At 48.9% G+C, this 22,549-nt stretch overlaps 1 protein-coding gene across 1 annotated transcript in view; it reads right to left on the bottom strand.

The window, feature by feature from the left end:
• The window catches only part of LOC116940106 (uncharacterized), a 67,387-nt gene extending 49,251 nt beyond the window's left edge, over positions 1-18,136 (bottom strand). The window contains exons 1-4 of the mRNA XM_076065493.1: positions 17,268-18,136; positions 13,023-13,243; positions 8,773-8,878; positions 2,032-2,227 (exon numbers count right to left, since the gene is read on the bottom strand). Coding sequence (XP_075921608.1) covers positions 2,032-2,227; positions 8,773-8,878; positions 13,023-13,238 — 518 coding nt within the window. The 5' untranslated portion in view covers positions 13,239-13,243; positions 17,268-18,136. The remainder of the gene's footprint in view (positions 1-2,031; positions 2,228-8,772; positions 8,879-13,022; positions 13,244-17,267) is intronic.
• Positions 18,137-22,549: the final 4,413 nt, after the last annotated feature.

A 22,549-nucleotide genomic window follows, 5' to 3' on the forward strand; every position in this document is an offset into this window, starting at 1 on the left:
CCAATGAACATCTGAATGATTCAGAGGACAACTGGGTGAAAGTGTTGTGGTCAGATGAGACCAAAATGGAGCTCTTTGGCATCAACTCAACTCGCCGTGTTTGGAGGAGGAGGAATGCTGCCTATGACCCCAAGAACACCATCCCCACCGTCAAACATCGAGGTAGAAACATTATGCTTTGGGGGTGTTTTTTCTGCTAAGGGGACAGGACAACTTCACCGCATCAAATGGACGATGGACTGGGCCATGTACCGTAAAATCTTGGGTGAGAACCTTCCCTCAGCCAGGGCATTGAAAATGGGTCGTGGATGGGTATTCCAGCATGACAATGACCCAAAACACACGGCCAAGGCAATAAAGGAGTGGCTCAAGAAGAAGCACATTAAGGTCCTGGAGTGGCCTAGCCAGTCTCCAGACCTTAATCCCATAGAAAATCTGTGGAGGGAGCTGAAGGTTCGAGTTGCCAAACGTCAGCCTCGAAACCTTAATGACTTGGAGAAGGTCTGCAAAGAGGAGTGGGACAAAATCCCTCCTGAGATGTGTGCAAACCTAGTGGCCAACTACAAGAAACGTCTGACCTCTGTGATTGCCAACAAGGGTTTTGCCACCAAGTACTAAGTCATGTTTTGCAGAGGGGTCAAATACTTATTTCCCTCATTAAAATGCAAATCAATTTATAACATTTTTGACATGCGTTTTCTGGATTTTGTTGTTGTTATCCTGTCTCTCACTGTTCAAATAAACCTACCATTACAATTATAGACTGATAATTTATTTGTCAGTGGGCAAACGTACAAAATCAGCAGGGGATCAAATACTTTTTTTCCTCACTGTATGAGCCAACACCGTTCCTCAGTCATGATTGTGATGTTGTTGTTGTTGCGATTAGCCAGGGACGCCGTCGTAGTGTCTCCTTCCAAGACGTTTGACTTGCGTGGAAGAGTAGGCCAAATACCCTCGATAGGGGAATCTCTAGAAAAGCCTCGAAGTGGAGGCCCTACTTGCCGCAGTGAATTGAGCAGGACATTTCAGGATTGAGCCTTTAACCTTCACCGCTTCTTTATGATTAGATTGGGGGTGGAGCGGTGGTGGAGTGGTGAGTGCACTGCGCTCCGACACTGCCCACCTGAATTCATTTTCCTGACCGAGGCCAACGTCAATTGTGATATCCTCGGCTATGGCTCGTGATGATGAAGACAGCGTGCGTGTAAATGATGCACTTGCATGCCCGCTACAAATGAACGCACGGACACACTTACTTACCTACTCCCAGCGCTAGGCCGACTCCCAACATCTCGCGGAGGATCCCTCCGCTGAACAAAATAGTTCCGCGATTCAGTTTGCAAGTGCGAGTTCGCGTTTTACGTCATTGTTAAGAATATCATATTTCACGGAAGCTGGTTCGTAAGTGCGGGTGTTCGTAAATCGGGTGTTCGTAGGTGCGAGTGTTGATAAGTCGGGTGTTCGTAAATTCGAGTGTTCGTAAGTTGAAGACTACCCGTATTAATAAGGAACCAACTTAATGGTGCTGTTGCTGCTGCAAAATGACATTGGTGCACGAACACAAATATCACAAACTCAACACACCCGTCAATAACACGTGGAGCCTCAATTAGCACTGCCTTAAAAAGATGATTAAGAATAAGAATTTAAAAAAGAATGCATCAAACAACGTTTCGGGGCAAGGGCCCTTCTCAACGGCACATTATCTGTGTTCACTGCTGAGGTCGTGACGGGTTTCGTATGCCCCCTGCTACAATGTGCACCGATGCCTACTTTATTGCAGGCTATATTGGCACATACAATAAAGATTGATTGTACTGTGGTATTATATATGTTGAACTTCTTTCGCTCCGTACTAATCGGAGGTGCGGAATTGATTGATTGAGAGATGCCAGGGAGGTCACCAAGGGCCATCGCCTATTATGCAACACACGTTTGTTTGTCGAATGCCACTGTTGTTGGCCGCCGTTTGAGAGAGCGTGCGAGAGAGATTCTACATCCCCGCTGCATTGTGAATTCCGGCATCACCTGTGCGGGTATGTCGGCCCCTGGGCGGCAGGTGGCGCCGTCACTCCGCGCTCTCCGCGCTCCGCGAGGATGACGCTGGGCTCGCGGTAAACCCACGGGGCACCGCCCGGGCAGCCACGTCCCACCCTGCCCCTGGCTTTGCGCGTCCACTCCGTGCTGACCGGAGCAAAGGAGAAGCCGGGGAAAGCCCTTTGCCCTGAATCAAAGAATAAGAGACGCAAGGCAACAAAGGCAAAGATCCACCGTGTAGCCTTGACAGACTGGTTGGGCAAGTGCTGTTGGCGAGGAGCACCTATGATGGTCGGCACGGCACACGAGGGGGTGGGTGTGGCCGGCACCACGCCCGGCCGCCTTTGTATCCATAGTGGCGATGTTTACGCACCGCACCAGGTACTCACTTTAGGCTGAGTCGACCTAGGGGAGGCCTGGGTCAGCTCACGTAAAATCGTCACTGGTGTTGGCCGTGAGTGAGAATCGAACTAGGGTTGCCAGGTTCGTCCGCAGCGCCGCGTGCTAACCGCTACACCACCGCTCCCCGTGATACAATACGACACACACACGCATAAGGAGACTCCATGAGTCAGAGTCCATTCACCGCGCGGCACAATGCGGCCAAACCGATCAGCCCTCGGCAATCGCTCGACCACGTAAGAGCCGAGCTTTGTTGACGCCTGACGATGGCGTATGTGGATATCCGGCGAAATGTCGTCCAAACGTGTGGAAAGCTTTGCTTGCTTTTTCAACATTCCTCCTCCGGTTTCGTTATTTCGGAAAAAAAATGCAGCAGCATTGACATTATTTAGATAATTTTGCTGCAATAAATAGCCACGTGATGGGCCATTTTGTTGGGGTATCATTTGTGGCCAGGTCGCTTCTTAAAAATAAGTTAATACCTCAGTGCGCTTTACCTGGTAAGATAAAAAGTGTAATTTTACTTATTCTTGGTTCTTTCGGTAAAGTCACGTAGAAGGGAAATAATTAAATAATACACGCACAAACACTCACGACGTTTCGATTGCAACACAAGCAATTATCATCAGGTGTGAAAACCACAGCAAGAAAATTTGAAAAAAGTGGCGGGTTTTTTTTAACGTTAGCACCACGGACAGCGACTAGCGGTTGTTCAGACGGACGAGTCCAGCCATCCTCGGAACGGAGGAGTGGGGAGAGAAGGAGAATTGAATGCGGTCTGAAAGTCACCGTAAGCGTGAACAATCAATCAAGACCCTAAATGGCTTATCACATCCTCTCAATGATTGCTAAGCCGTTTTACTTGTATATTTTAAAGTGATTTGTTTACTTTTGCTATACGTTGCACTCCTATCGTGTTTTGTATCGTTTGTTGTCGTAATGTTCTGACCTGCCCCTACAGGACATCGGTTAAAAATAGCTTTATAGCTCATCGGATTCCTCCAGTATAAAAACATTTTCTAAGTACATTTATAAAGGCCTGTAATAAAACTATTGTGATTATAAATTGATAACATTTGGATAACTGTTGGTAGTTCTTTCGGTAAAGTCACGTAGAAGGGAAATAATAAAATAATAAAAATTTAACAATAAAATTCTCACGACGTTTCGATTGCTTGTGTTGCAATCGAAACGCCGTGAGAATGTTATTGTTTTATTTGTATTATTTCATTGTTTCCCTTCTACGTGACTTTACCGAAAGAACCAAGAATATGAATCCCTGCAGTCACAAAAGCTTTAAAACGAAATATAACTGTTGGTAGATTAATAGTTTTTCATTGGCACATCGACATCAGCATCATCATCACCATCAGCAGCAATGATCTATCCACTGCTGGATGAAGGCCTCACCAGGCCGCCCATCATCTCTCACGGTCTTCTGATGCAACCGGCCTTCCGTCTAAGGCAGTGATTCTGAACCTTCGCCGAAGCCTTGCACCCCCTTGGTTCTCGATAGTAAAAAAAACGTATAATATTCTTTGGGTCTCTCGGTAAAGTCACGTAGATAGGATCAAAGAAAATAACAAAAAAACTACGACGTTTCGATCGCGACACAAGCGGTCGTCATCAGGAAAGTTGTACACGCGCCCGTGTTTAATTTGTGTTTGGATCATTTACGTCACCCCCAGAAAGGGCATCTCGCAGCCGCAGGAGGAGCGTGCACCCCGGGTTAAGAAGAACCACTGGAGCAAGGTCTCGTAAACGAATTCCGTTACAAAACGTAAGCAGCGCGCGTCACGTTCAACCAACCTCATCCGGACGGGGGAAAAACACTTCCCGAATTTGGGGTGAGGGGGGGGGAGTAAAACATTGTTTCTATTCGACTGAATTTCTGCACGCACGCACACGCATGTACGCACGCGCACGCACGCGCACGCACGCACACGCGCGTGCCGTTCGCTTTGGATTTTGACGGAAACCGCACGTCGACGACGAGGCGCGGGAAGCCAGCCGCCCTGCGCTCCCTCAATCAACGGAGGCGGTCACCGCCGGTGACGAGAGATGAGCATCGAGAGTGCCGTTCGCGCGCGCAGAGAGCGTTCGTCGGCGAAGCCCTCCCCCCCCCACTCCTCCTCCTCTTGTTGATTCTCGCCGCGCTCACGCGGGGCCTCGCTGCTTTTGTTGTTGTCGTTGTTGTAAAGAGCGAATCTGACAAATGAATGAAACCAATTACTGCGATTGCTGTGGGTCGGTGCGGGTGTGCGCAGCGGAGTCCCCCGAAAAACTTTGCTTCGACGTGCGCGTGAGGACGCGGGTGCGTCGAATACGGGACAGGGTTTGATTCCTGACCGGGAATGGGGTGCGCCACGGTGTCGAGATGTTAACTCCCTCGCCAGGTATGCAGGAGGTCGTGGGTTCGATCGCGACCCTGACGCCTGCTGTATATTTGGGGTTTGCGTGTCTCTCTCTCATCATCATCACGGTGGCTAGGAGATGTTAACTCCCTCGCCCGGTATGCGTGAGGTCGTGGGTTCGATCGCGACCCTGACGCCTGCTGTATATTTGGGGTTTGCGTGTCTCTCTCTCATCATCATCACGGTGGCTAGGAGATGTTAACTCCCTCGCCCGGTATGCGTGAGGTCGTGGGTTCGATCGCGACCCTGACGCCTGCTGTATATTTGGAGTTCGCGTGTCTCTGTCCCCGTGGTCGCGTGGATTTTTTTTTCTCTCCGGGTCCTCCGGTTTTCCCCTCCACATTTAGAATGGTGCGTTCAGAGTATTTGGCTGCAATAAATGTCCACGTGATAAGCCACTTTGTTGAGGTATCATTTGTGGCCAGGTCGCTTCTGAAAAAGCGCTATATACCTCAGTGCGCCTTACCTGGCAAAATAAAACAATAGTTTAATAGTAAATTTCGATTTAAAGCTTTCGTGACTGCAAGGATTCAACTTAAATATTATTTTATTTTATTCTCATTCTATGTGACTTTACCGAAAGAACCAAAGAAGTTTAATAGTAGTGTCAAGGGCGTTTGATGTCTGAACTTGTGTCTGGGCACCTTGCTTCACTTCACCACACTGATAACAGTTTGGTAAAGTGATGGTGACAGAAGGGGAAGGCCTTTTGATTCGTTACGATACTGGATTAATAAAGGTGGGTGTAAAGTATGTTTCCTTCTGCGCACACACATGTATGTATGTATGTAATCAATGCAATATTTAGACATTGTTATAACGTGATTTTATCCACTGCTCGATAGAGGCTTCCCCACGCCGTGTTGGCCACGGGGGTTGTTTGACCATACTTCACCACGCTGGTCAGTTGCGTGTTGGTGATGGCGGGCATCCAGCACCCGTTCAGATATCACTCACCACTGCTGTTAGCCGTGGCCGGGAATCGAACTCGGGTCGCCAGATTCACAGAGCAACACGGCTAGCCCAGGCGTCGGAAACCAAAATAACAAGAAGAGACATTTTTTGGAAATATCAGGCAGCTGACCTGAGTGCTAAGTTGTCGCCGTATAAGCGCGTGGAATTTCAGATGGACTTGCCCGAGGTTATTGAGATTCTGTACGGAGCATGCGTCCAGAGTCATCGATTCTGTACGGAGCGAGCGTCCAGAGCAATTTTTTTTTCAAATTCGGTATATTTAAAAAAAACCCTCTATATATCATGAGCCGCAATGCATTGTGGTGAATATGAGACGGTGGTGGCTCCTTATCAAATAAATATCACGAAGCGGTCCTTAAAGAGCCACCGCATGCGGCTCCGGAGCCCCTGGGCTAGCCACTTTGCCACCTCCACACGCGGATAACACGGACACGCGGATGTCTTGACAGGCATACGCACTTATGCTCTCTACTATGTGGAAGGTAAAAGCGCAGCACTTTTATAAGAGAACGGCAATCGCAACGCACAATCTTGAAAAATGTATCCCCCGGTGAGATGTCGAACCATCGCTTCTCGACAACATCAGCTGGTTGGGAAGACGGAAAGGGGCGTCTCTATAAATGGATCATCCTCTATTGTAATGTATTTGAGAGCACAGCTTAAATTGCACCTCCATCGACAACAAACAAAAACATGAATTAGGTGGGCCCGGGCGACTCAGGAGATTAATGCCGGGTTAGGGCGCTGAGCCGGCACGGCCGAGAGCCCGGCTTCTAATCCGGGTTCTGGCCGCCCGCGATTAAACCTGAGTGGGTGGGAGGGGAGGGGTCTCAAGCGAATTGTTGACAAGGATGGTGTCAACCCAGTGACTAGTGACCCCGTAGAGAGGAAGACACCAGGATGCATTCGGCGTTGCACTTCATTTTGGCTGAATTTCTGTTTCAAGTGTAACGACCACTTGACACACTTCTCTTGAGATGGCACTTTATTGAAGACACGTTCACTTGATACAGGCAGGAGACCCCCACTGCAACAGCCCCGAGTCTCCCGCGCATATCCCCTTTATATACCGACCGAGGCCACGCCTCTCCCCTTCCCGAACCTTCTCGCTGACTCTGGACGCTCGCTCCACCGGCAGACTCCACCGCCCTCTTCCGTCACCTGACCGCGCTCCCTTCTCGATCATTCCCGTAGTCACCAGTCCCTTCGCACTCACAACTGATACCCCTGTCATTACCTCCCATGGCCACTAGTCCATTCGCACTGCGGGCTGACTCCCCTGTCATTATCTCCCGTGGCCACTAGTGCATTCGCACTGCAGGCGGACTCCCCTGTCATTACCTCCCGTGGCCACTTGTTCACTCACACCAAGGCCACTTGTTCACTCACACAAGGATTAAACATAAAGAACGTACAATCCGGTGGAATTCCAACAATCGGCTCTGTAACTAAGGACGTGTACCATCTGCAATGCCAGGCAGTGCGTTTACTGTTGGAAGAATACCATGCATTGCAATACTATTAAACCAAAAATGCATGACTATTCCCAGCACTGGAATTTTGTTCAATTCAGTGCAATACCGTGCATTCATCGGTGGCCTGGGCTGAGATCATCAGCTCGCTACAGATGAGAACCAAGTGTAATCACAGCTCAGGCCATATTAGTCTATTGGTCTTTGTCATAGCCTGTGGATATCTGTGTGAGCCTATGAGTCTCCATCTAAGTCGTTGGTAACCAGATTGAGACCATCAACTGACTACATTTGAGAATCCGCCTTAATGTAGGTACTGTATGTTGGACTTCTTTCGCACGGTGCCTAGCCAACCAATTGAATTGAAGGTGCCGGGGAAAGACAACAACAAACTAAACACACAAAAAAACAGTTCTAAGGAAATGACTTTTCAATCTAGATTTTAAAATGCATACCTCCAGTGACTTCCTAATATCAGAGGGAAGAGCGTTCCAGGCGGCCGCAGAAGCGCATCTGAAAGCGCTCGATGCATTGAGCGTCTGTTTGATGGCTAGCAATAAGCCGCTGCTGCGAGGATGACCGGAGTTTGCGTGATGGTTTATGCTTCTTGACGAGATCAACAAAGGTATTGTGTGTGGTTAATTTGCGGAAAACACTTTGTGTGTAATGAGCGCGACCTTACAATGTCCGGCAATCGGAAGCCAGAGGCTATGGATCTCTATGTGAGTCTATGGGTCTCTGTGTAAGTCACTGGTAACCGGGCTGAGACCAACAACTCATACATTCGAGAACGCGGCTTAATCACGGTTGGGTGACTAAAAAAAGAAAAACCTCGGCTGGAAGCCAGGTTCTCCGCAGAGCCGGCTCACTGCCCTCGATCGTCACACTATGGGAGCCCCGTGACGAGTGGCTGTAGGGGTAGGGGAGTGGCTGTAGGGGAAGGGGAGTGGCTGTAGGGGACACCCACCGGTGTACATGGAGTGGCTGTAGGGGAAGGGGAGTGGCTGTAGGGGTAGGGGAGTGGCTGTAGGGGAAGGGGAGTGGCTGTAGGGGAGTGGTTGTAGGGGACACCCATCGGTGTAGATAGAGTGGCTGTAGGAGACACCCACCCGTGTACATGGAGTGGCTGTAGGGGAGTGGCTGTAGGGGACACCCATCGGTGTAGATAGAGTGGCTGTAGGGGTAGGGGAGTGGCTGTAGGGGAAGGGGAGTGGCTGTAGGGGAGTGGCTGTAGAGGACACCCACCCGTGTACATGGAGTGGCTGTAGGGGTAGGGGAGTGGCTGTAGAGGACACCCACCCGTGTACATGGAGTGGCTGTAGGGGAGTGGCTGTAGGGGACACCCACCCGTGTACATGGAGTGGCTGTAGGGCTAGGGGAGTGGCTGTAGGGGTAGGGGAGTGGCTGTAGGGGACACCCACCCGTGTACATGGAGTGGCTGTAGGGGAGTGGCTGTAGGGGACACCCACCCGTGTACATGAAGTCGCGGTGCAGCGCGGGTTGGAGCGCGGTCCACAGCAGCTGCGCTTGGGCCGGGCCGCCGCAGCGCACGAGCTCACGGAGCACGGAGCAGCGCTGCGCACAGACCGCACAACGTGCACACACACACCAACAGCAGTGACACACACACCAACAGCAGTGACACACACACACCAACAGGAGTGACACACACACACCAACAGCAGTGACACACACACACCAACAGGAGTGACACACACACACCAACAGCAGTGACACACACACACCAACAGGAGTGACACACACACCAACAGCAGTGACACACACACCAACAGGAGTGACACACCAACAGCAGTGACACACACACCAACAGCAGTGACACACACACTAACAGGAGTGACACACACACCAACAGAAGTGACACACACACACCAACAGCAGTGACACACACACCAACAGGAGTGACACACACACCAACAGCAGTGACACACACACCAACAGCAGTGACACACACACCAACAGCAGTGACACACACGCCAACAGCAGTGACACACACACCAACAGCAGTGACACACACACCAACAGCAGTGACACACACACCAACAGGAGTGACACACACACACCAACAGCAGTGACACACACACCAACAGGAGTGACACACCAACAGGAGTGACACACCAACAGGAGTGACACACACACCAACAGCAGTGACACACACACACCAACAGCAGTGACACACCAACAGGAGTGACACACACACCAACAGGAGTGACACACACACACCAACAGGAGTGACACACCAACAGGAGTGACACACACACCAACAGCAGTTACACACACACACACCAACAGCAGTGACACACACACCAACAGCAGTGACACACACACCAACAGCAGTGACACACCAACAGGAGTGACACACACACACCAACAGGAGTGACACACCAACAGGAGTGACACACACTAACAGGAGTGACACACACCAATAGGAGTGACACACCAACAGGAGTAACACACACACACCAACAGCAGTGACACAAACACACCAACAGCAGTGACACACACACCAACAGCAGTGACACACACACCAACAGGAGTGACACACACACACCAATAGGAGTGACACACACCCACCAACAGGAGTGACACACCAACAGCAGTGACACACACACACCAACAGGAGTGACACACACACACCAACAGGAGTGACACACACACCAACAGGAGTGACACACACACTAACAGGAGTGACACACCAACAGGAGTGACACACACACCAATAGGGGTGACACACACACCAACAGGAGTGACACACACACCAACAGGAGTAACACACCAATAGGAGTGACACACACACCAACAGCAGTGACACACACACCAACAGCAGTGACACACACACCAATAGGAGTGACACACACACACCAACAGCAGTGACACACACACCAACAGCAGTGACACACCAACAGGAGTAACACACACACCAACAGCAGTGACACACACACCAACAGCAGTGACACACACACCAATAGGAGTGACACACCAACAGGAGTGACACACACACCAACAGCAGTGACACACACACCAACAGCAGTGACACACACACCAATAGGAGTGACACACACCCACCAACAGGAGTGACACACCAACAGGAGTGACACACACCAACAGGAGTGATACACCAACAGGAGTGACACACACACCAACAGGAGTGACACACCAACAGCAGTGACACACACACCAACAGGAGTGACACACCAACAGGAGTGACACACCAACAGGAGTGACACACACCAACAGGAGTGATACACCAACAGGAGTGACACACACACCAACAGAAGTGACACACCAACAGGAGTGACACACACACACCAACAGGAGTGACACACACACCAACAGGAGTGACACACCAACAGGAGTGACACACCAACAGGAGTGACACACACATACCAACAGGAGTGACACACACACCAACAGGAGTGACACACCAACAGCAGTGACACACACACACCAACAGGAGTGACACACACACCAACAGGAGTGACACGCACACCAACAGGAGTGACACACCAACAGCAGTGACACACCAACAGGAGTGACACACACACCATTAGGAGTGACACACCAAAAGCAGTGACACACACACACCAACAGGAGTGACACACCAACAGGAGTGACACACCAACAGGAGTGACACACACACACCAACAGCAGTGACACACCAACAGGAGTGACACACCAACAGGAGTGACACACACACCAACAGGAGTGACACACACCAACAGGAGTGACACACCAACAGGAGTGACACACACACACCAACAGGAGTGACACACCAACAGGAGTGACACACCAACAGGAGTGACACACACACCAACAGGAGTGACACACCAACAGGAGTGACACACACACACCAACAGGAGTGACACACACACCAACAGGAGTGACACACACACCAACAGGAGTGACACACACACCTACAGGAGTGACACACACACCAACAAGAGTGACACACACACCAACAAGAGTGACACACACACCAACAGGAGTGACACACACACCAACAGGAGTGACACACACACCAACAGGAGTGACACACACACCAACAGGAGTGACACACACCAACAGGAGTGACACACACACCAACAGGAGTGACACACACACACCAACAAGAGTGACACACACACACCAACAGGAGTGACACACCAACAGGAGTGACACACACACCAACAGGAGTGACACACACACCAACAAGAGTAACACACACCAACAGGAGTGACACACACACCAACAGGAGTGACACACACACCAACAGGAGTGACACACACACACCAACAGGAGTGACACACACACCAACAGGAGTGACACACATCAACAGGAGTGACACACATACCAGCTGGAGTGTCAGCGTCATGGTCCACATTTTCTAAATAAAATGACACTCTAAATTACTCAATCGAGATTATGCAAAGCAAACGCTTGGCCGCAACGTCCTGAAAGAAAAAGTCATTAGACTCATTGAGGCTTTTCTGGGTCAGAAGAGCATTATACGAATGACAATATACGTACTTTATGCGAGATGTACAAATAACATTAATGCTGTATGTGGCGGGGGACGGATCCGTGAAGGTGTATTGTTCAACCATTTACTTTGACCCACTCGTGTTTTTTTTTCCACTTTATCTCTCCAAACAAACATTCCACATTGTTTCTCAGAGAGCTCGCCTCGTGCGAGTTATTTTCTGTTTCGGATGACACTTAATCTTGAGCCCATCTTTGCTTCCTTTGTTGCATTTTGCAATCATGTCCTGTCGATTGTTGCCGCAAATGCAACTCGAACAATGTAATACGAACATCCGTGATGGTTAATACTTTCTCAATTTATTAAAATGCCCCTAATTCTCCAATTCAAACTTCGGGAAATCATTGTCCAATCCCACCCTGAGTAGCGCCCATTACTTGATTCGTATTTCCTCTGAGCATCCGGGCTGTATTGTGTCTGCGTGGCGCACGTGGTGTGGAGGCTGCCACCTACTACCGTTAATACGCGGTAACCGGTAACCTTTTGCAGCATCGGTTACCGGTTTTGGAAAAGTCAGAAAATTGACAACCGATTCCCGTGGAACTTTAATAAGTCACGAACAGGACCGACTGGCACACGCGCACGCGCGCGCGCGCGAACGTACAATCAGCGGCAGCGTGGTTAACTTTGCTCTCGTTTCTCAGTTAAAGGGCAAAGGCGCAGCTCTGAAATTGCTCGCTCGCGCCGCTGCTCGTGGCAGAGGCCTCCACTAGAGGGCATTGCGGCCGACATCCTTCCACACTGGCCAGATGTCTTGAACGAGGACAGACCTACTCACACTTTACCACCAGGCACGCGCTCTGTCGATTGACGAACCGTCTACTATGTATTCGGCATGGTATAATTCACCCTCCACCCATTGGCAACGGCTTGGTCAGGATGTCACGATTCTATTCACGAATGTATCCTATTTCGGTGTATATAATTGTGTCGCGTTAGTTTGTATTGTTTATTGTATATTTCGGTCTAATTTGCGAGCCTAAACGTAACGTAAGCGTATTATGTTTGTTCTTACGCTCTGCACGAATCGTGACGAATCGTCTGCTGCAAGCGCTGGGGTTGGCAGTGGAGGGGAGCAAATCATTTGGATGACTTCAAAAACAGGCGTCTATTTTTATTTGCCTGATATTTCTGCCCGTGGAGTTGGGATTGCGATAACGCACGTGCGAATAACAACAGTACTTGGGAGTGGTCCCATTGTGTCATCCAGGCCGCCACAGCTTGCAACATCCTCTCGAAATCACGATGCTGCTGCTGCTCCTGCTGATGATGATGCGGCTGCTGCTGCTGATGACGATGGTGATGTTTTGGGTCTCTGCGTCTTCCCGACGTCAGGAGGTCGGTCCCACCATTCACAAATCCTAGCCCCCGCAGTCCATTCACCATCACCGTTGCCATGGCACCTGTGATACGCGGAAATTAATACAGAGATTGGCTGTGGGTGAGAATTCACAATTTCAAAATTGAAAAATTTATTTCACAATTGAAAGATTTTAAATTGAAAATAACGACGTGATCATTGACAATTCGTTTTTCGGCATTGAGAACTCATTTTTTTGTAATTTAAAAATCACACTTGATAACTGACGATTCAGATTTAATAATTGAACGCTTATAGCAAAATGCGATATATTTCGCGTGACCGTATTCTCCAGCTGATGAGACTCACCGCCGACGTGTATGTATTATAATTAACTGTGTAACAAATTTAGATATTTTTTGTTCCTGGGTAGTAAGTGTTATTTCCTAATTTCTTATGCCTCAAAAGTACAGAAAATGGCTGTTATTCCCCACAAACTTTGCTTTTGTGACCAGGACAGTGATATTTTAAAATGTACCTATTTTCAATGAGAAAACGTGGTGTGCATTTGTGTAATTCCTTCACGTAAAGTCCTGGTCACAAAAGCAAAGTTTGTGGGGAATAACAATAGCCATTTTCTATACTTTTGAGGCATAAGCAATTATAAAATAGCACTTACTACCCAGGAACAAAAATCGTGTTACATAGTGAATCAGAATATTAAACGCGTGTGTTACTTGCACAGTGACGGTCTAAGTCGAGCAGAGTCATGGTGGCCGCCTCGCAGGACAATTGCCCCCGATGACACTGAGCGGTAAGATCACAACACGTGCAGACGACGTCCGCCTACTTAGCGCAGTGTTTCCCGACTCTAGGCCTCGTGACGCACCCCCCCCCCCCACGCTCCCAGCTGTCCGTGATTGCCAACCAGAGCCGTCCCCCGAGGAGTACGGCGAATCGGGGCAAACGCCCCGGGCCCCGCGTTTTGGGGGGGAGGGGTGGGCACGCGGTGTGATTTTCCCCGGGCCACCCTATGGATGACCCTGTTACCAACCATCATATGCGTGCAGTGGCTCCAATTCGCGTGTGTGAATAGTAACGGCTGTGATGCCTCTGTTCCTGTTCACGGTTAGCACACTGGACTTGCACGCCATGCATCGGTTGGCAGTTCGATCCCTCGACGCGGTAGTTGAAACAATTAATAGTTTTTTTTAACCCCCCCCCCCCCCTGGCATCTCTCTAGCCACCCTGCGTCTGTCCACCCACAGCAGCATAAATGGGTTCACCACAGGAAGTCGATCGACAGGTCACGTGTGCTGGGGTAAAGTGTGGTTGTGCTCCCACATTTTCCAAGACACCAGGCCAGTATGGAAGAGTAGGCCAATTACCATCTTAGAGGGGATTTATAGAGCTCTCTCTCTCTCTTAGGGAGGCCCTTCTGGCAGCAGCGGCATGAACATGTAAAGGTTGGGCTGCGTCTCTACAGTGAGAAAAAAAAAGTATTTGATCCCCTGCTGATTTTGTACGTTTGCCCACTGACAAAGAAATGATCAGTCTATAATTTTAATGGTAGGTTTATTTGAGCAGTGAGAGACAGAATAACAACAAAAAAGTCCAGAAAAATGCATGTCAAAAATGTTATAAATTGATTGGCATTTTAATGAGGGAAATAAGTATTTGACCCCTCTGCAAAACATGACTTAGTACTTGGTGGCAAAACCCTTGTTGGCAATCACAGAGGTCAGACGTTTCTTGTAGTTGGCCACCAGGTTTGCACACATCTCAGGAGGGATTTTGTCCCACTCCTCTTTGCAGATTTTCTCCAGTTTCAGTTTTGTTGCCAGAAAAAAAGGGGAAAAACCCAATTATTACATTTTGGTACTGGCAAAGGAGGTCTAATGATGTAGATGCTCACCCCGAGCCCTCATTACTTTGATAGTGCATTGTCTTTGAGCTGTACGCCTTTTGGCGTCATCTGGTCGAGCACCAATTGGGTCGAGGCTCAAAAGAAAGCCGTCCCTTGGTGTGAACCAATTAGTTTCAAGGACAATGCATATATTATCATAGAATGTTTTTTGTTTGCATTTTGACTGCAGGTATTGTGGTTAATGTTGCCAAAAAAAGGGGGAAACCCCTATTATTACTTCTCCAAGTCATTAAGGTTTCGAGGCTGACGTTTGGCAACTCGAACCTTCAGCTCCCTCCACAGATTTTCTATGGGATTAATGTCTGGAGACTGGCTAGGCCACTCCAGGACCTTAATGTGCTTCTTCTTGAGCTACTCCTTTGTTGCCTTGGCCGTGTGTTTTGGGTCATTGTCATGCTGGAATACCCATCAATGACCCATTTTCAATGCCCTGGCTGAGGGAAGGTTCTCACCCAAGATTTTACGGTACATGGCCCAGTCCATCGTCCATTTGATGCGGTGAAGTTGTCCTGTCCCCTTAGCAGATAAACACCCCCAAAGCATAATGTTTCCACCTCCATGTTTGACGGTGGGGATGGTGTTCTTGGGGTCATAGGCAGCATTCCTCCTCCTCCAAACACGGCGAGTTGAGTTGATGCCAAAGAGCTCCATTTTGGTCTCATCTGACAACAACACTTTTACCCAGTTGTCCTCTGAATCATTCAGATGTTCATTGGCAAACTTCAGACGGGCATGTATATGTGCTTTCTTGAGCAGGGGGACCTTGCGGGCGCTGCAGGATTTCAGTCCTTCAAGGCGTAGTGTTACCAATTGTTTTCTTGGTGACTGGTCCCAGCTGCCTTGAGATCATTGACAAGATCCTCCCGTGTAGTTCTGGGCTGATTCCTCACCGTTCTCATGATCATTGAAACTCCACGAGGTGAGATCTTGCATGGAGCCCCAGGCCGAGGGAGATTGACAGTTCTTTTGTGTGTCTTCCATTTGCGAATAATCGCACCAACTGTTGTCATCTTCTCACCAAGCTGCTTGGCAATGGTCTTGTAGCCCATTCCAGCCTTGTGTAGGTCTACAATCTTGTCCCTGACATACTTGGAGAGCTCTTTGGTCTTGGCCATGATGGAGAGTTTGGAATCTGAATGATTGCTTCTGTGGACAGGTGTCTTTTATACAGGTAACAAGCTGAGATTAGGAGCACTCCCTTTAAGAGTGTGCTCCTAATCTCAGCTCGTTACCTGTATAAAAGACACCTGGGAGCCAGAAATATTTCTGATTGAGAGGGGGTCAAATACGTATTTCCCTCATTAAAATGCAAATCAATTTATAACATTTTTGACATGCGTTTTTCTGGATTTTGTTGTTGTTATTCTGTCTCTCACTATTCAAATAGGGGATCAAATACTTTTTTCCCTCACTGTACATTTATTGTTTAAGATCTACAAGACTGCGTAATCACGGAAAGGCAAACCATACAATGACTGGAGTTGAGAAACATTGACTTGGAGTGACTCAGAGTGGAAATGACACCGGATGAAACTCTGCATCGGTTCAAAATCCAGGCGCACGTAAACATTTGTTTGGCCGTCACGTTGAATTTACGTGATGGATGTGACCTTTGTATTTTATACATTCAAATAATTACAATAAAGGTGAACTCTCGTGCAATTATAACATTTATAAAGAGCGTCTAGAACTAGCGGTCGCTTATACCGCCATTGTAACTTTGGAGAGAGCTATTGGAACTCTGCTATGGTGAGGGCTGCTGTTTATTCAGGGTTACGGGTCAGGCCGGCTGTCGGGTCATTTACTAACGGCAGTAGGCGTCAGGCAGGTGGCGCGCATTGTTGAGCGCACTGCGCTACGAACCTGCCGACCTGATTTCGATTTCCGACCACGACTATGGTCGTCGGCGAGTGATATCGAAACCAGTCCTGGGGTCTCTCCCCCCGCCCCCGATCCCACCCCCAATCCCACCCCCAATCCCATTACCGACAAGGTGTGGTAAAGCCTTAATCCAGCAGTGAAATTATCTAAAGGATGTGAAAAAATGAATGGCACGGATAAAAGCGATTTAAATATATAATTAGTCTTGATTTGAACACGGAATAATAATTGAAGAATTTTCAGAAACGAAACACGACGTTATCAACGAATGCACACACTAATTATATTTGCACATTAATTCGGAGGTGCGATTAATTACCTGCGTCGGTGTTCAAGATCTGCCACCTCGCTTCCTCACCAGCAACAGCAGTCGTCACCAGCACTTAGTGTGAGATGTATTTAAGATTCTATTTTCTGAGGGTTTGACTTAAAGTCTTAACGCAGCCGTGGCCGTGTCTGCAAACTCGCAGGGGCTTACAGCACATAATACTCTTCAAACTATTCACAAACACCGCTCGCTACATACGTAGCCTCATACTCCGTTCCCTAATATTATCGACCACGATATACCTTCTCCCCGTCCCATCTCTCTATCTTGTACTCCGTGACTGTATTGCCTCACTATCTGGCCGCTTAGAGTGGCGCTTGTTGTTGCGGCTGCGGTAGTTGCTGTTGACTTAGCCGATATGTGTGTGTGTGTTGTATTCCTGGCAACCGCGCTTGGACTGAAAACCGTCTGTGACAAATGTAATCTCCCCCCTCCTCCTCCTCCGAGCCGTCCCATCGCCTCCCCCCCCAACCACCCCACCAAAGAATATAGGAAAAAGATTCCCCGTAATAGCCTTTAACAGACTGTTGGGGAAAGTGCTGTTAGCGAGCAGCTATACAAGCCGGCACGGCACACGAGGGAATGGGTGGCCATCATCACGCCCGGTCGCCTTTGTCTCCCCAGTGATGTTAACACACCGCACAAGGTAATCATTTGAGGCTGAGTAGACCTAGGGGAGGCCCAAGATCGGTTCAGATGTATTGTCGCTGGTGTTGGTGGCCTGTGAGCGGGAATCGAACTCCGATCGCCGGGCTGTTAGGGGCCATCCATGGAGTACGTACGCATGGAGGGGGGACCGGGGGTTAACCCAAAGCACTTACGCTTGAGTATGGGGGGGGGGGGTCTACTGACAATGTGCGTACGCATAGGAAACGGGGGGGGGGGGGGTGTAAAGCCTCGATAATAATTTGTCTACTTTGGTCTTCAAATGAGTTAGATAGTCCGGCGGTAGACTATCTGTTTGCTTAAACACGTGAATATTATTAATCCTTGATCGTTTCTGCGTGGATTAAATATCGGCCGTTCTATAGGATTCGGGGGGGGGGAGCGTCAAGCGTGCGTACAGGTAGGGATGGGATGGGTCAAGTTTTGACAGATTTTTTGCGTACCGACTCAATGGATGGCCCCTTAGTGCACGCAGCGTGCCAACCACTCACACCACCGCCCACGCCGTCACATTCATTGGCTTTGTCGTCGCTTAGCAAAACGAGTGGGAGGACGGGAGGCTAGTGCGTGAAGAGCGTGACGCCAAACAGCGGGAGATGACGTAACTCGCAATTTAGCACTCCACGCTAGCACAGTGGCATACAATATTTAAATATGAAAAAAAAACTCGACATCCGTCAATATCACCGGATGTCCTTGAAAGGACATGTATGTAACAGGCGACGCTTCGGTCAAAAAGCCCTTTTTTACAATCCGGGGCCTGATAAGAATTACATTTTTCAAATGTTGTCCTGATGACCAGCTTAATTTTTTTCTTCCAATTTTGAGTGGTTTGCGAGTCCATTAATTTTTCAATTTTGGACCCTGACACCGGCATATATCGGCCCCTTCTTGCGAATGACGTCGTCACGGGACCTCCAACCTTCAACGTTCACTCTGTGAAGCAGACGACACCTATTTTCTGCCGGCTAATTCGCCCCGTGGTATTAACTAGGGCGGCCGCTGCATTCGAACTGTGGACCACGCTGCAACAAGCGGCGAACGCCCTCATATTTTCCTTACCATAGCGAACTATACCAATTGATATACAAGTGTATTTTAATTTTTATTGTACCAGGTCAGACCCACTGAGCTACGTAGCTCTTTGCAGAAGCGACCTGGCCACAAATCTCATCGAAGTGGCTTATCACGTGGACATTTAATAGCAGCCAAATACTCTAAATGCATATTTCAAAATGTGGAGGGAAAACTCGGAGGACCCAGATTATAAATCCACGCTACTGCGAGGAGAATACGCAAACTCCAAATGTACAACGGGCGGCAGGGTCGGGATTGAACCCACGACCTCCGGCAAACCGGGCGAGGGAGTTAACACGTCACCACCGCGGCGCCCACATTATGCCTGTTTATTCCCTATTGTATATGTAGCAAGAGACGTGTAGACATTCACGCACATATACCAATGCAAGGGCACGAGAAGATGACAATGGATATGCACGCGTACATACGAATAGACATAGACACATACAAAAGACAAAGACCCCCCGTATAGCCTGTAACAGACTGTTGGGGCAAGTGCTGTGAGCGAGCACCTATGAAGGCCGTCGATGTTTACGCACCGCACCAGGTACTCATTTGAGGCTGAGCCGACCTAGGGGAGGCCCAGGACCGGTTCAAATAATCGTCACTGGTGTTGGACGTGAGCGAGAATAGAACCCGGGTCGCCAGGTTTGTAACACAGCGCGCTGACCGTCATTCTACTGACACACACGTACCTATACACACGTACCTATACACATATACACGCGTACATATACACACGTACATATACACACGTACCTATACACACGTACATATACACACGTCCACAACTAAAAGACATATTGACATGCACGCGCGCATATAGCCATTCACACAAATTTACTACAATGGATATAAACAAATGGAGACAAAGGCGGTCGGGCGTGGTGCTGGCCACCCACACGCGTGCCGACCTTGCTTAGTGATGCTCCGCGTACAGCACTCGCCCTAAGGGTCTGTTGGTGGGAATGTTTCCCAACCCACAGACCCTTGGGGCGAGCAAAAAAACGGTTGGAATGTTGACTTAAAGCATTCGTGACTGCAGGAATTAATGTTCTTTGGGTCTTTCGGTAAAATCACGTAGATAGAACAATAAAATAACAAAAATAAAAAATAAAGAGAATTAAAAATAATTTTAAGAAAATATCACGATCGCAACACAAGCAATCGTCATCAGGAGAAATATTGGCATATCGAAACATCACCGATGAGGTCCGCGGATGTCCTCTAGGACCCTGAATGCCCCTTTCACTGTCGCAGCCAATGAGCGATATGTGTGTCATAACGCCAATGTGGCTGGGAGTGCTCACGCACACGTGCCCGCGCATGCTGTCACCCAGCCTACATAACAAAGAGTTCAGTACGGTATTATTATTATTATTATGCACACGCGTCCCCAAGCCCTTGCCGACCGGATATGGGCTTCTCTGCAATTGGCTGTTGGGATGAAGGTATATTTCCTGCAAGGTCTTTCAAGCAATGAAATGACAATCACACAATGAAAGAATGATACACAAGCACGCACACACAAAGCGAACACGCAAAGAAGCAGAGCGCACTCTCCCCCCCCCCATCTCTCTCTCGCTCTATCCCCGCGTCGTCTCTCGACTCGAATTCGGAATTGGGAGAGAGAGGAAACACATAATGAGCGCTGCGACGTCAGCACGCGGTGTTCTAATTCTATTAAACTTGCGTTGATGTATGCATGCTGAGCTTTGTTTTTGCTCCCTACGTAGCCATCCGTGCTAATTGGAGGTTAAAGAGACCAGAACGAGGCGAGTTGGGGGGAGGGGGGGTTAGGCAGGCCGCTCTTTTGTAAATCATGCATTTGATCAAAGAGAAAGGTCCCCCCGCATATCCTGCGTGCGTATGGACCTAGCCTGGCAGAGGCATCATCAGCCTCAACCCAAGAGTCAACCCCGCGGTCTCAGTGGTGTTGACTCACTTGCATACTCAACTCCTATACGCACAACATGTACGAGGATCCCTCCCGTACAGTCTCCGGAACCGAATGCGGCTCTTTAAGGACTGTTATTTATGAAAGACCGTCTCGTATTCACATGCATTGCGGCACTTTGAAATATAGAGGGGGATTTTTTTTTATTTTACTAAATTTGAAAAGAAAATGGCTCTTGATATTTTGTTTGCCGACACGTGGTCTAACCATACGGACTGTTGGGTGGTGAGGACTGATTATATTTTAACATACCGCACCAGATAGGCCTACTCATTTAGGGCTGAGTCCACCTGAAGAAGGCAATAGGACCGGTTTATATATACTGTGCTCCTCCACTGGATGACACATCGTGCAGTGTAGTGACTGGGAATTTCAAGTCAGATGACCGCGGTCTGTGGGTCTGTGTCGCAATGCGCGAAGCACGTTTTAAAGGCAAGGGTTAGCGATTGAGGTGTTCCGGCGTTCCGTCGTCATTCTATTATATCCCTGCGTGCGGTTAGCTGTTATGTTCGACAGCTAAACGCCAATGTTGAGGTCTACTGGCCGCGAGAGGCATTCAGGAGAGAGAGAGTTTGTTTTTTGCTACTCCTCCGTTGAAAGAGCGTGGACTACAGTGGTTTACAATACCGTCCATAGCTTGGGTTGCATGGCCACAATATGGGTCTCTATGTGTCTGTGCATTTCTGTGGGGTCGCCAGCTGTGGGTTTTCATGGGTTTACTTTACTGTCCAAAGGCTTGGGTTGCATGACCACAATCGCACGACTGTGGCTCGTATCTTTAATGTCCCATTCAGGAAGGAGATGTCGCACATCGGCTTGCCGATGATACGACGCGATCGATGGTTCCACCAGTGTCTTCGAGGAGAAATGTCGAAGCCAGTAGGTTCCACGCGATGTTCGGGTCTCGAATGAGGTGTCATTTTTTCCCCATAGACGTCCGGCGTTGCTCCCGCTCTATGCCATCGTCGTGAAGAAAGGGAGCACTTGGTAGAGAGGCAGCGAGCTGCTTAGCTTCCACTCAAAACCGTGCGTGCTCTGACTTGCGTCCGCGTCTCTCTCACTCTCGCCCAACAGAGTTCGTGCTCGCATTGCCCAGGCGCCACTCACACATTCTGGGCTCCCACCAGAGGGACTGAAGTGGCTTTTAAGTGCTGTTCTAATGCCCCCGTGGATCATGCGCCCGGGAAATTGGCGGTGCTATAGCTCGAAGCAGAACCAATGAGTGCGCGCAAAAGCGTGGGGTTTTCCAAGCAGCTCTCGAGCAAACCTCCGGTTTCACGAAACAGAAAAAAACAAGGCGTGCATTAAATATCAGCGGAGACATTGAAATACCAATACACGTAAACCAATTAACATTAAATGCAAACTAGTCTCGTCTCTCTATCTTGTCTGTAATCTCACATCGTTATTCATGTCTGCATTTCTCTTATCTCACAACATCTATATATATCTTCTATATCTCCTCTGTCATTTCAGTAGCATTTTATAGATTGATGAAAGTGGGGCCCCCCAAAATAAATTGTGTTAGCCCCCCCAAAATGGGCTAGCAGCAACACCACTGCCAAGTGAT

This window comes from Petromyzon marinus, chromosome 7 (genome assembly GCF_048934315.1).
Source record: "Petromyzon marinus isolate PM22_M1 ecotype Great Lakes invasive population chromosome 7, UKy_Petmar_22M1.pri1.0, whole genome shotgun sequence".
In the NCBI taxonomy this organism is placed as follows: Eukaryota; Metazoa; Chordata; class Hyperoartia; order Petromyzontiformes; family Petromyzontidae; genus Petromyzon; species Petromyzon marinus.